Genomic DNA, 12,475 nt, shown 5'->3' on the forward strand with positions numbered 1-12,475 from the left:
TGCTTAGATAAGTCAGATCTCTGCTCATGCAGCTCTGGGTTAATCACACATCAGTCTTTAGTGGTGTTGTGTCTGTAGTTGGACAGCGTTAACTCTGCATGGTATTCAGGGCTTATATATTCTCTCCTCTTATCCCCCTTAGTAGTGTTGCTTTGGGTCTGGCACATACTGTATGGGGGGCACATGTATTGTTTTCCTCCCTCACTCTTCCTGCAGATTTAAACATGATCCATTCTTTGCCTCTACTGCAGACTTGCTGGCTGTAAGCTAACAGAAAAGTCCTGGGAGATTTTGACCTCAACTCTGCAGTCTGCAAACTCCCCCTTAAGAGAGCTGGACCTGAGTCAGAATGACCTGCAGGCATCAGAAGAAAAGCTGCTCTCTGCTCTACAGAGTCCAAACTGCAAACTGGAGACTCTTAGGTCAGTAATATTGTAGACTATTTTGAGACACATACAGTTTGATGGTAATAATTTATGAGTATTATTTTGGAGTTCTATACCATTGCAAACAGCCTTGAATCACGGATCTGTGCAGGCAAGGATACTTGTTGTGTTAGAAGGAAAACACTTTCCCTTCCCCCCTGTGAAATGCTAATTGCCAACATTCCTTTGCAATTTGAACCCAACTTGCCCTGTGACAAAGGATTCTACCTTGATGTAATATATCTATATGTCATGAAATGTAAATGTCTTCATGTCTGGTATCATTATGATAGTCTCAGTGTAAGGATTGTTATGGTTCCAGTGTAAGAATGTTTGGAATATTCTGTAAGTGATGATAGTGACATACTGTATATGATATCCCTCCACATGTAAATCTAATCAGAGTGAGTAGGTGTGACTAGGTGTGACTAGGTGTGAGTGGGTGTGACTGAAGCCATCTAAGTGAACCAATGACCTTGCCTTGTTTTTGGCGCCCTGTCCCCTTTGTTCAAATCTTTATAAATGTGATGAATTAGCAGTGTTGGTCAGAAGAAGAATGAGAGATTGACTTTTGTAGAAGGTGGACATGCTGCAGGCCATGGGTCTTTGGTTCAATCCAAGGGCCCATGGCCTCCTCAGACTTAAGATAATTTTTACCCTCTCTGCTTGTAAGAATAAAACCTGATTCCTAAGTTTTCTTGAGTTTGTCAGTCTAAATTAATAAGTAGCCTAATTATATATAGAAATATAGAATTACCAACAAGTTGTGTTAACCAGACAAGAACAACGTAGCTGTTTGCTTACTTTGATTGATTATCCTCTGATTTCGGTCTTTTTTTCATGTTGTTTCATTCAGACTTGTTGACTGTAAACTGAAGGGAAGATTTCTGGCCTTGGCCCACCACGGGGCAAACCCCCACCTAAGAGAGCTGGACATGAGTGACAGTGAGCTTGAGGACTATGGAGGAGAACTGCTCCATCAACCACTGAATCAAGACTGTAAAGTGAGGTCTGTATTTTGCACAGTGCACACAGACTAGTATTTCTGCTTGAAGTAATAAACGGCTAACACCTTTATTTACCATTTCATATTTGGGAATGTAAGGAGTATAGAGGACATGTTGCTCATGGTGTTTTCCTCTCTGTAGACTTACCAGGTGTAAACTCAAGTACAGCTATTCTGAGGTTGTGGTCTCAGTTCTGCAGTCCTATATTTCTCAATTGAGTGAGTTGGACATGAGTGGCTGTGATCTTCAAACATCAGAAGAGAAGTTACTCTCTGGTCTTACAAACCCAAATTGTCAACTGGAGAAACTGAGGTCAGTAAAACTCTGAAGCACACACAGGCCTTATCTACACATTCACATGTTGGACATAGAAGAGTGTCACTGTTATTTCCTACTGGAATCAAAACACGAATTTGTGTCTTTTGTTTTTTTGTCAATGTTGGTCCAAGCCCTATTACTTAGTATAATGCTCCTTCCTGATGTGTTCCATATAGAGTTCAGTTAACTGTAGAGTATATTAATCAGACAATAACGAAATCTGTGTTTTACTCTTGATTGGTCTATGATTTCACAATTTGTGACTGTTACATGGTTTATGCTCTTACAGACTTGTTGGCTGTAAACTGAGAGGTAGATTTTTGGCTGTGACTCTTCAGTGGGCGAACTCCCACCTAAGAGAGCTGGACCTCAGTGACAGTGAGCTTCAGGACTGTGGAGGAGAACTGCTCCATCAACTGCTGAATCAAGACTGTAAAGTGAGGTCTGTATTTTGGACAGTGCACACAGACATGTGCTTTCTGTTTGATCTAATAAACAGTCCATATTTTTCTGCATTTTCATATTTGGGTATATACTGTAAGGAGTATAAAAGACATGTTGTTTATAGTGTTTTCCTCTCTCACTATAGACTCATCAGCCGTGGACTCAAAGACAGCTCCTCTGAGGTTGTGGTCTCAGTTCTGCAGTCATATATGTCTCAACTGAGTGAGTTGGACATGAGTGGCTGTGATCTGCAAACATCAGAAGAGAAGCAACTCTCTGGTCTTAGAAACCCAAACTGCCAACTGGAGAAACTGAGGTCAGTAATACTCTTGACACATAGGCCTACACTTGTACACATTCACATTGTTGACCTTAAATTACTGTAATGACACTGTTGTTTTCTACTAGAATCAAGACATGAATTTGAGAAACATTGGCTTTTATTCTTGTTGCAATGTTGATGTTGTCATAGACCTGATATGTCTCGTGTACAGCTCAGTTAACTGTAGAGTGTATTAACCAGACAATAACAACAGCTATGTTTCACTCTTGATTGGTCTCTGATTGTTCTCTGTGTGATTCTCTGTTACATGGTTTATGTTCTTACAGACTTGTTGGCTGTAAACTAAATGGACGATTTTTGGCCTCAACTCTTCAGTGGGCAAACTCCCACCTAAGAGAGCTGGACATCAGTGACAGTGAGCTGCAGGACTGTGGAGGAGAACTGCTCCATCAACCACTGAATCAAGACTGTAAAGTGAGGTCTGTGTTTTGGACAGTGCACACAGACATGTGCTTTCTGTTTGACCTAATAAACAGTCCATATTTTTCTGCATTTTCATATTTGGGAATATACTGTAAGGAGTATAATGGACATATTGCTTATAGTGTTTTCCTCTCTCACTATAGACTCATCAGCTGTAGACTCAAAGACAGCTCCTCTGAGGTTGTGGTCTCAGTTCTGCAGTCATATATGTCTCAACTGAGTGAGTTGGACATGAGTGGTTGTGTTCTGCAAACATCAGAAGAGAAGCTGCTCTCTGGTCTTAGAAACCCAAACTGCCAACTGGAGAAACTGAGGTCAGTAAAACATAAAGATGCTGTTTGTGGGACCAGAATCAAGTCATGAATTTGTGAAACATAGGCTTTTAATGCTGGGACAATTATTATGAAAATGAATTTGTCCTTTCAGTTAGTATTAATATTCACTAAGCGGACACATTAAAAGTGACCTACAATTGAGAACTGATATTTAAGCGACAAGGCCGTAGGGTAACAATAGATACTGCTTTGTCAAATAGGTCTGATGGTTGTACACTAATACAAGAGTGAAATCCAATGGCATGCACATGCAGGGATACCGTCCTCCAAAATCTCTCTGTCTGTCTGCTAAAGTGGCTTAACACACTTCCTGCATGTCCACAGTAGCTAGCAGAAACATCAACTGGACAGAGCGGGGTGTGTCTGAAAGGACAGATTTTCCTCTTGGATTATTAATCCATGTGTGACCGAGGGCAATGCCCCAAATCAGTGTTACACCCAGTCACACAAATGAACAGAGGTATCCCACAGTTCTTACAGAAAAGGCAGAGAAGACAGAAACGTGGTCTATCAGTTAAATAAATAGATTTAAAGTTGTTAGCATCTGAGGCTGAAAAGAAGGCAACCGTTAACATAAACTCCAGCGTATAAAAATATCTGTCCACATCAAATACAGCAACAATAGATATTTATTAAATGGAGTTATTAAGTGTTAAAGTGGATGACGACGCTGTTGGGAGGGGTAGCCTATACTCACCTTATCGGATCCCAGTGTGCAGTTACCACCCGGTGCTCTCTCACAGCAAATCCGATACTGCAAACAAGGTGCTATGTGATTCAGGTGCAATTAAGATTAACACTCTAACACGTGAAGGGGGTACCCCTGCTGACTAACCCCACCACCATACAGCGCCGAGTCCACTAACAATTTAATAGCTACAGTCTATAAAACCCCTATCCCTATTACTTTACCCATACCAGTTGACCCAGCACAGAATAATAAAAAGAGAATCAAAAGGCCGCACTGTTCTTCTCCTCTGAGATTCACACACACACAGACACACACCACCGCGTCACAGACACACCCACACTCCTAGGCCTATCAGCATAGCAGAGCCGGCGAAAGGGAGTGAGACAGAGACCCACGATAAGCAACAACCACAAACGCAACAAATAAACAGAAACAAATCAAAGTACACTAATCAAATTAAGTTAAAGGCAAAACAGCAGTGACCATCACACCTACAGAGCAAAGAGAATCCGGTTAGTAGCCTATACATAATGCATTCAGTCCAGTGATAGCACCGGAAAGCAAGATACTTTACCCAGGCGATTCACGGTGATCAGTATGGCTATCGGCTATTCCATGTGGCTAAGTCAACTCGCAGCACCATAGAACTAGTGCCTTCAAGAAGAGACAAGAGATTAGTTTACGGAAGTTCTACCGGTGTGAAACTACTAAACAGGGCTAATTACCTACTGTACCCGAGGCAGTGGAAACAACAGCCAGGGACTTGCAGGAAGAACCAGGAAGACAGGAAGGCTATAAACAATATGCTGTATTAGATAACATTGAAAACACACACAACCCACACAACAAACACACGCAACACACACACTTTGCTTACCGTGGCCAAAGGTAGACAAGGATACAGGGGACAGGAGGAAAGGCAGGGAACCGATCAAAAGATACACAGAAAGTAACAAAAGCATTTAAAAGTGTGACGTGCTATGGGATTGGTCATTGTCATTCACATGACACCACCTAATTAGGGTTGCTGGAACTTGCTGCAAGTGGACTCACCTAGTCACACATGCATACAGTTTATTAACCTGTTTATCCAAGTACATGGTTCCCAACATGTCCCCTGTTTCTGAGTTCTGATTTGTTATCTGTAACATGGTGGTCATTGAACAGGGTTGGACTCTTCACTGGTGTTATGTACTGTACTTGGATTGAGTAATAGTAGACTTTACTAACCACAGACTTGTGGTTCTTACAGACTTGTTGGCTGTAAACTGAGGGGAAGATATCTGGCCTTGGCCCACCAGGGGGCAAACCCCCACCTGAGAGAGCTGGACATGACTGACAGTGAGCTTGATGACCATGGAGGAGAACTGCTCCATCAACCACTGAATCAAGACTGTAAAGTGAGGTCTGTATTTTGCACAGTGCACACAGACTGGTATTTCTGCTTGAAGTAATAAACAGCTGACACCTTTATTTACCATTTCATATTTGGGAATGTAAGGAGTATAGAGGACATGTTGCTCATGGTGTTTTCCTCTCTTTCTGTAGACTTACCAGGTGTAAACTCAAATACAGCTACTCTGAGGTTGTGGTCTCAGTTCTGCAGTCATATATTTCTCAACTGAGTGAGTTGGACATGAGTGGCTGTGATCTGCAAACATCAGAAGAGAAGCTGCTCTCTGGTCTTACAAACCCAAACTGCCAACTGGAGAAACTGAGGTCAGTAAAACTCTGAGGGACACAGAATTCATAGAGACCATATTTATACATTCATACTTGGGCATATGAGTGTGATTTCTGTTTTTGGGGCACTGTAATCCAGATATGAAGTGGTGAAATATCATCACATAATGTATATTGTTGTTTATGTAAGTGAATGTGTCACGGTAGTATAAATTCTCCCTGCTGATGTGTCCCCTATACATTTACATTTATTCACTAGGCTGACACTTTTATCCAAAGCAACTTAAAGTTGATGTCTAACATGCAAGCTACATGGTAAAAAGGAGTCCGTAGGGTAACAATAAATGCTGCTTTTTCTAACACCACCTGGCGAACCAGATGAGAGTGCAGAAATAAGCACCAGCCAGAGAGTTATCAAGAGGATGGTACTGTAGTAGAAGGAAGTAGCTTCTAGCATCTAGAGCACAGAGCACAGTAACACTGTGTGTTATCTCCACCATTTAAACCGTAGGGTAACAATAATACTGTTTTTTCAAACACCATAAGAGAACCAGAGGATGAGAGTGCAAACGTTTAAGCACCAGCCAGAGTGTAATCAAGAAGATGGTAGTAGAGGGAAGTAGAAGGATAGCATATAGCATCTAGCATCTAGAGCACCGAGCACAGTAACGCTGTGTTTATCTCCACCATTTAAACATTGTGTGGCCGTTGGGAGTTAGAATCCAGTTATATTATACCACAATATGGCCTGACTGTGCCACTCTCATTTCTTTGACTGGATGAGAGACCCAGCTAACACAATAGAATAGAGATGCACCCCACGTAGTGTTATTCAAGTGAATGAAACAAATGGAGGCTGATGTAGCAAAAGCAATGCAGACATTTGTATTTATATTCTTCATTCAGTGATTCAAATAGTTGATTGGTATAGTCACAGCCATTAATGACATCATACATCATGGACACATACAGGAGTTCTCGTAGACAAGTATTCATATGAGAGATTACAATAAATGCTGGGCAGAATAGCACCATGATACTCAATGTTGACAGGAGAGCCACATTTGGTTCACCATTAGCACACGGCTCCAAAGGGATTCAGCACCCCAAAGACAGCAAACCGGATTACACTGAGAAAACAGTCCAATGTCCAAACAAAGTGAACAAACAGACGAGAAGCGGGGTTTCATTTACAAAAGGTTCCTAATAACCTTGTGTGAACTGAGGCACACATACACTGGAGGCACAGAAGCCAGTGGCCCCAGATGATGGAGTGCACGGGACCTGGTATAATGACGGGTTTGGCTCGACCATCAGCACCAGCACACGGCAGCGATTACGCAAACACCCTGTAGCACCAGCACAGTCTGGCCACGAGAGAGAGAGAGAGAGAGAGAGAGAGAGAGAGAAAGTCCTAGCAGAGAGTGTGCTCTACAATTCCTTAACATTGTAACAATTTACATTTTTTAAAGCTTGCTGCCTACACTTCTTTCCTCTCTGACTGAATGTGCAGACTTGCTGGTTGTAAACGGTCAGAGGGACCCTGTGAGGTTGTAGCCTCTGCTGTGCAGCACATGGTGTCCCTGTTAGAACTGGACCTGAGTGACCATCATATGAATATCGCTGCAGTTCAGTTCCTGAGTGCAGGGAGATATCGCCCGAGTTTGAGTGATGGGCTGTGTTTGTTTGCTACACACCAAAATAGTCTGATGCTGTAGTAAGGGGGCTCCTCTGTTGAAGGCCAAACTAATTCATGCCCAGAATCTCCTCAGCATCAACTTATATCATTCTGAATCTGTTATGTTCCTGGTGAGCTGGGTGAAACTACACAATGTAGGAAGAGACCAGAATAGTGTTCAAATTCATAAAAATTATATTATGTTGTTTTTGAATTTATATGACTGGCATACAGTGATCCTGTGTCCAGTTTTGTGTATAAACTGATATGGTGGTTTACTGGTTTAAAGAGACCCTATGCAACTTTTTCATAAAATCGCTCAGAAATCGTTGTTTTGCTTGACTGACCAGTTTCATCGAAAACAGTAATATTTCCTCCCGCCCCCAGTGTCCCTATCCGCTATTGTAACCTTGTAGTTTCTGCAGGAGATGATCCTTGTTTACATCTGGAAGTCTGAGACGCGTAAGGAACAAGAAGAACCACGCTTGCAATTTATATATTTATATATAGCCATTATATGTATTTATACAAGCTAAAGCTGTCGGGGAAGCTCTGCAGAGAAATATGCAGGCATAAAACGAGCGAAAACGAAAAACGAAACTGAAACTAGACTTGAAATCGCCAATCCTGCATAGTTCCTCTTTAAGCATGCAATGTCTCCTGGACCCACATTATGATTGCCTGTCTCCAGGAGACCCATGAACACTGCGTGTAACTAATCTATGAACACATAAGAGCATCATGATGGCTGGCTGAGTTGAGACCAGTGATGTACTTCCCAGTGCTTATGGGTTGTTATATTGATTATTGATCATATTGTTGTTAAAATGAAGCATTTTATAATAATCATTACAATGAAAATGAGGATCACCTAATAGTTTGGAGTCACAGGTCGAATGAGTTATCCTATTTAAAAAAAGAAGCAATAGCAATAGAAAAGAACTCCAAGAGACAAATATGACGTTGCTTTGATGAATAGTACCATACCATCACTGATATGCTTATCACCAAAATAGCATATCATGACATTGTGGTATAGTTTTTAGTTTTATGTTGCCCATCTCTACTCCTGCTGTAACATAATGTATGATTATGTAGGAACACAACGTTGAGATTTACACAGGTGATCAAATTAAATGATATCATTGCTTTCTGCCTTTTGCACTCTGTCTTTGTCATTCTTCTTTGTCAGACTTGCTGGTTGTAAACTGACAGAGGAATACTGTGAGGCTTTTGCCTCTGCTGTGCAGCACATGGTCTCCCTGACAGAACTGGACCTGAGTGACAATTACTTAAACATCACTGGAATTCATCTTTCGAGTGCACTGAAAGGTGACATCAACTGTAAGCTGCAGACATTGAGGTTTGTGTTTTACTTTCCTTTTTTCTTCTCAGGCTTTTAAACAGTGTCTTCGATATATAGTTTCAGTACCAGTATGTTCACCACACAACATTATGTCAGTGTTTTTTCTACCAAGCAGTAAAAATGGATTAGGTGGTGAGGAGTGTGTTGAGAGTCATGGTAGTCATGTCAGAGTCCAGTCTAATGTCTCATATGACTGAGTCACAGATACCTTATAGCATGTTGATGCAATTGAAGTTTCAATTTCATCAGTTTCATTAAATGGTGTTTACAAACTCTAGCTCAGGAGGAACGCAACAGAATTTGCCACGCCTCCATCTTCAGTCAGTCAGTCTTACAAACGTAAAGATGTCCAAACGTTCTGCTGTTTACATGGCATAATAATAAGCTTGAGTAATTACTAGTCATGTCAAGTTTATTTACATAGCGCATTTCATACACAGAGGTCATTCAATGTGTTTTACATAAACAAAACCAAACAGTAATAGCAGATAAAAGCATACTGTAACTGCCAAAGCAGCAGCATCGGGTTAACTTGCTCACTATCTCCCCTCACACCTCCAGTCTTACTTAGTTCAGAATAAAGGGGTGTATGACGGGGTCCTGCATGACTTCTGCCTGCACAGTTGACTCTTGCACGCTCCCACGAAACACTTTAGGACCCTGGTCAGAGACCTCGCCAAACACGCTTTGCTACCGCATGTCTTTTTGCAAATTTCAGATCATGAGCTAGTGAATTATTTGTAATAAGATGACTACTGACGGGTATGATGTACTCTGAAAATAAACTACAAAGTTTAGAATACACCTGCACTGCAGAGTCACTGACAGAAAGACTTTAAAGGGCCTAATTCTCTTATAACAGTGAGGTCGAATGTCAATGCAATTTCTTAAGTTTCATTATTTAGAGTTAGATGACTAATGAGGGCTACGATGTACTCTGAAAACGCTCAATGTCTGCGCCTGCTAAGTCACTGTCAACAAGGCTTTGTGTGGCATATTGCTCTTGTAACACAGCAATGTCATTGTTTTGCCATTTAAAACATTCAAGGTGGTGAAGATTATTGTCTTCTAATAATGGTAGAATTGACTTTGTTTAATTTACTCTCTCTTTCCCTCTCTCTCTCTCTCTCTCTCTCTCTCTCTCTCTCCTTTAAAGACATGCCCGTGGAGAACTGAGAAACTGTAAGTGTTGATCTACTGTTGAGTGTTGCACTGTTATGCTTATGATGTTGAACTGTTCTTTATTAAGCAGCTATATCACTGTGTCGTATACAGTACCACCACTGTATGTGAAAGGCCTTTAGAGCATGTGTGGGGGTCTGTGGTGTCCTGCAGAAACACACTGAATCATAGTGACAGAGAGAACAGAGACAGATTGACATGTTGACATGTTACAGTAGCCAGACATCAGAGGGATCATGGCAGACAAAGAAGGAGAACTAGTACGGCATGACACATGAGAGGCCCCTGAGAACAGAGACAGATTAACATGTGGAGAGTCTCAAGTTAGAGTGGAAGAAAATAATAGAATTAGAGGAAAGCAGGCAAAGTTTGAAATATTGGATTAAATATTACTGTAGATGACTAGATGTTTTATTTAGATTCCAGATACTGTATGTCCTGTTCAAACTCATGTACTAGATGTTATACATTCACAATAGCTCTATGCTCCAGACTTGTTGGGTAGTGTGTATAAGTTTTAATGGTGGAGAGCAGTTTAAGCTTGTAGCAGCTTAACTACAGTATGTGATGACAGATCACAGCCAATCATCCTCTCAATACAACACATGATATGCTACGGTCTGCTCTTATCGTTGACAGTGGATGCAGTGCACCAGGTAGTGATAGAGCAGGTTGAGTGAAAGTGTGTTTGTGAATGTGCGGTGGTGAAAGTGTGCGATGCATATGTGTGTGTGTGTGTGTGTGTGTGTGTGTGTGTGTGCACATCTGCATTTTTATGGCTGTGTTTGTGTGCTTGAGAGTGTGTGTTTGTTTTCCTGTTTGTGTGTCAGTATGTGTGTGTGAGTGTGTGTGTGTGTGTTTGCTTTAAGTTTCAAGACTTAATATTGTTGCATATAGTTTGCAAATTAGTGAAATTTGTATGCCATTCGTTGCAGTAGTGCAAGGATAAAAGGGGTAAATAAACACAGGGGGCATGGGGGCAATGAATAAAGGATAGTTGGAGAGACAACTCTATATGAGACAATACAAGACTGTACAGTATCACTCATGGCCATACTATCCATACACGCACACATTATACAGCCATGCTGTACACACACACACACACACACACACACACAACTCCTGTACCTACATGTACATGTAATATATAAGACAACTATACACACATAAAACCACAGGCCCATGGACATGAGACATGAACACTAAAAACAGTATTCATCCCGGATGCAGTATAGCAAGTGTAAAATTAACCGTGTGGGTATAGAATTTAAAAAATCAGTAGCGACCATGGCAATGCATCCAGTATAGCCTATCATAAAATAAATAAGGCAGCACATGTTGGCAATAAAGGGAAGGAACTGTTCAGTCACTGACCATTTAGGATTCTGACAGCTTGTGGTATAAAACTGTGTCTGAATGGTGTGGTGTGGGTGGTAATGCTCCGGTAGCGCTTACCAGAGGGAAGCAGAGAGAAGAGGGAGTGAGCTGGGTGGCTGGCATCCTTGATGATGGACTCAGCCCTCCTCTGACAGTGTGTGGAGTAGACAGTTGACAGAGGTGACAGTTGACAGTTGACAGAGGTCTATGGTGGTAGAATAGTGTCATATCTTGCAAGCGCAATACAACATCCTCAGGAGCAAATACTATTAATTCACTCACATAGACACAGCAGCGAGCGAGGAAAACAACAGCTGGGGGCCATACGCTCTCCAAGATGAGTTCTGCTCGCTCTCTTGAAGTACAGCTTTGCTCGCGTGGGTTGACTTTTGACAGTTTGGGGGACAGAACGAAGGAAGTTGCCTGTTGTGATTGGTCATTTTTCAACCTGAAGTCCCGCCCGCTTAGTTACTGTCTGTTGCTAAACTTCTACAAATGTAGTCATGTGTAACATTAACCACCCCTTTGTTGTTTCTGTTTACTGCTTACTGTGTGTGTGTGTGTGTGTGTGTGTGTGTGTGTGTGTGTGTGTGTGTGTGTGTGTGTGTGTCTGTGTGTCTGTGTGTGTCTGTGTGTTCAATATTTGTGTCTGTGTGTGTGTGTGTTATTGCTCACTGTTTGCTGCTTACTCGGTGTGCGTGTCCAGTATGTGTGTGTTTGCTCTGGTAGCACTTACCAGAGGAGAGAAGAGAGGATAGGGAGTGAGCTGGGTGGCTGGCGTCCTTGATGATGGACTCAGCCCTCCTCTGACAGCGTGTGGAGGCTGCTCAGACCCAGGTCTCTTGATGGCACAACAGTGTTAAAGGCAGAGCTGTAGTCAGTAAACAGCATCCTGACAGGTGTTTTTCTTGTCCAGGTGAGCTAGGGCAGTATGCAAGGTGATGGAGATGGACAGATCTGCTGTGCGTACAGTATATGGAAACTGAAGTTGGTCCAGGAAAGCAGGGAGGTGTGTATTGATGTAGGCTGTAACCAGTCTCCCCAGACAGTTCACCCCCACGGAGGTTAGGGGCGATGGGCCGGTAGTCATTCAGGCAAGACACAGCACTTTTCTTGGGCACTGGCACAATCGTTGTCTTTGTGAAACACAAAGGCACTGTGCACCAGGGCAGGGACAAGTTGAAGATGTCAGTGTAGGTT

At 42.0% G+C, this 12,475-nt stretch overlaps 1 protein-coding gene across 1 annotated transcript in view; it reads left to right on the plus strand.

The window, feature by feature from the left end:
- The window catches only part of LOC134078649 (NLR family CARD domain-containing protein 3-like), a 39,049-nt gene that overhangs the window by 22,550 nt on the left and 4,024 nt on the right, over window positions 1-12,475 (plus strand). The window contains exons 5-7 of the mRNA XM_062534735.1: window positions 252-422; window positions 1,282-1,398; window positions 2,804-2,807. Of these exons, the coding sequence (XP_062390719.1) occupies window positions 252-422; window positions 1,282-1,398; window positions 2,804-2,807 (292 nt within the window). The remainder of the gene's footprint in view (window positions 1-251; window positions 423-1,281; window positions 1,399-2,803; window positions 2,808-12,475) is intronic.

The sequence above is a fragment of the Sardina pilchardus genome, chromosome 1 (genome assembly GCF_963854185.1).
Source record: "Sardina pilchardus chromosome 1, fSarPil1.1, whole genome shotgun sequence".
Taxonomy (NCBI): Eukaryota; Metazoa; Chordata; class Actinopteri; order Clupeiformes; family Clupeidae; genus Sardina; species Sardina pilchardus.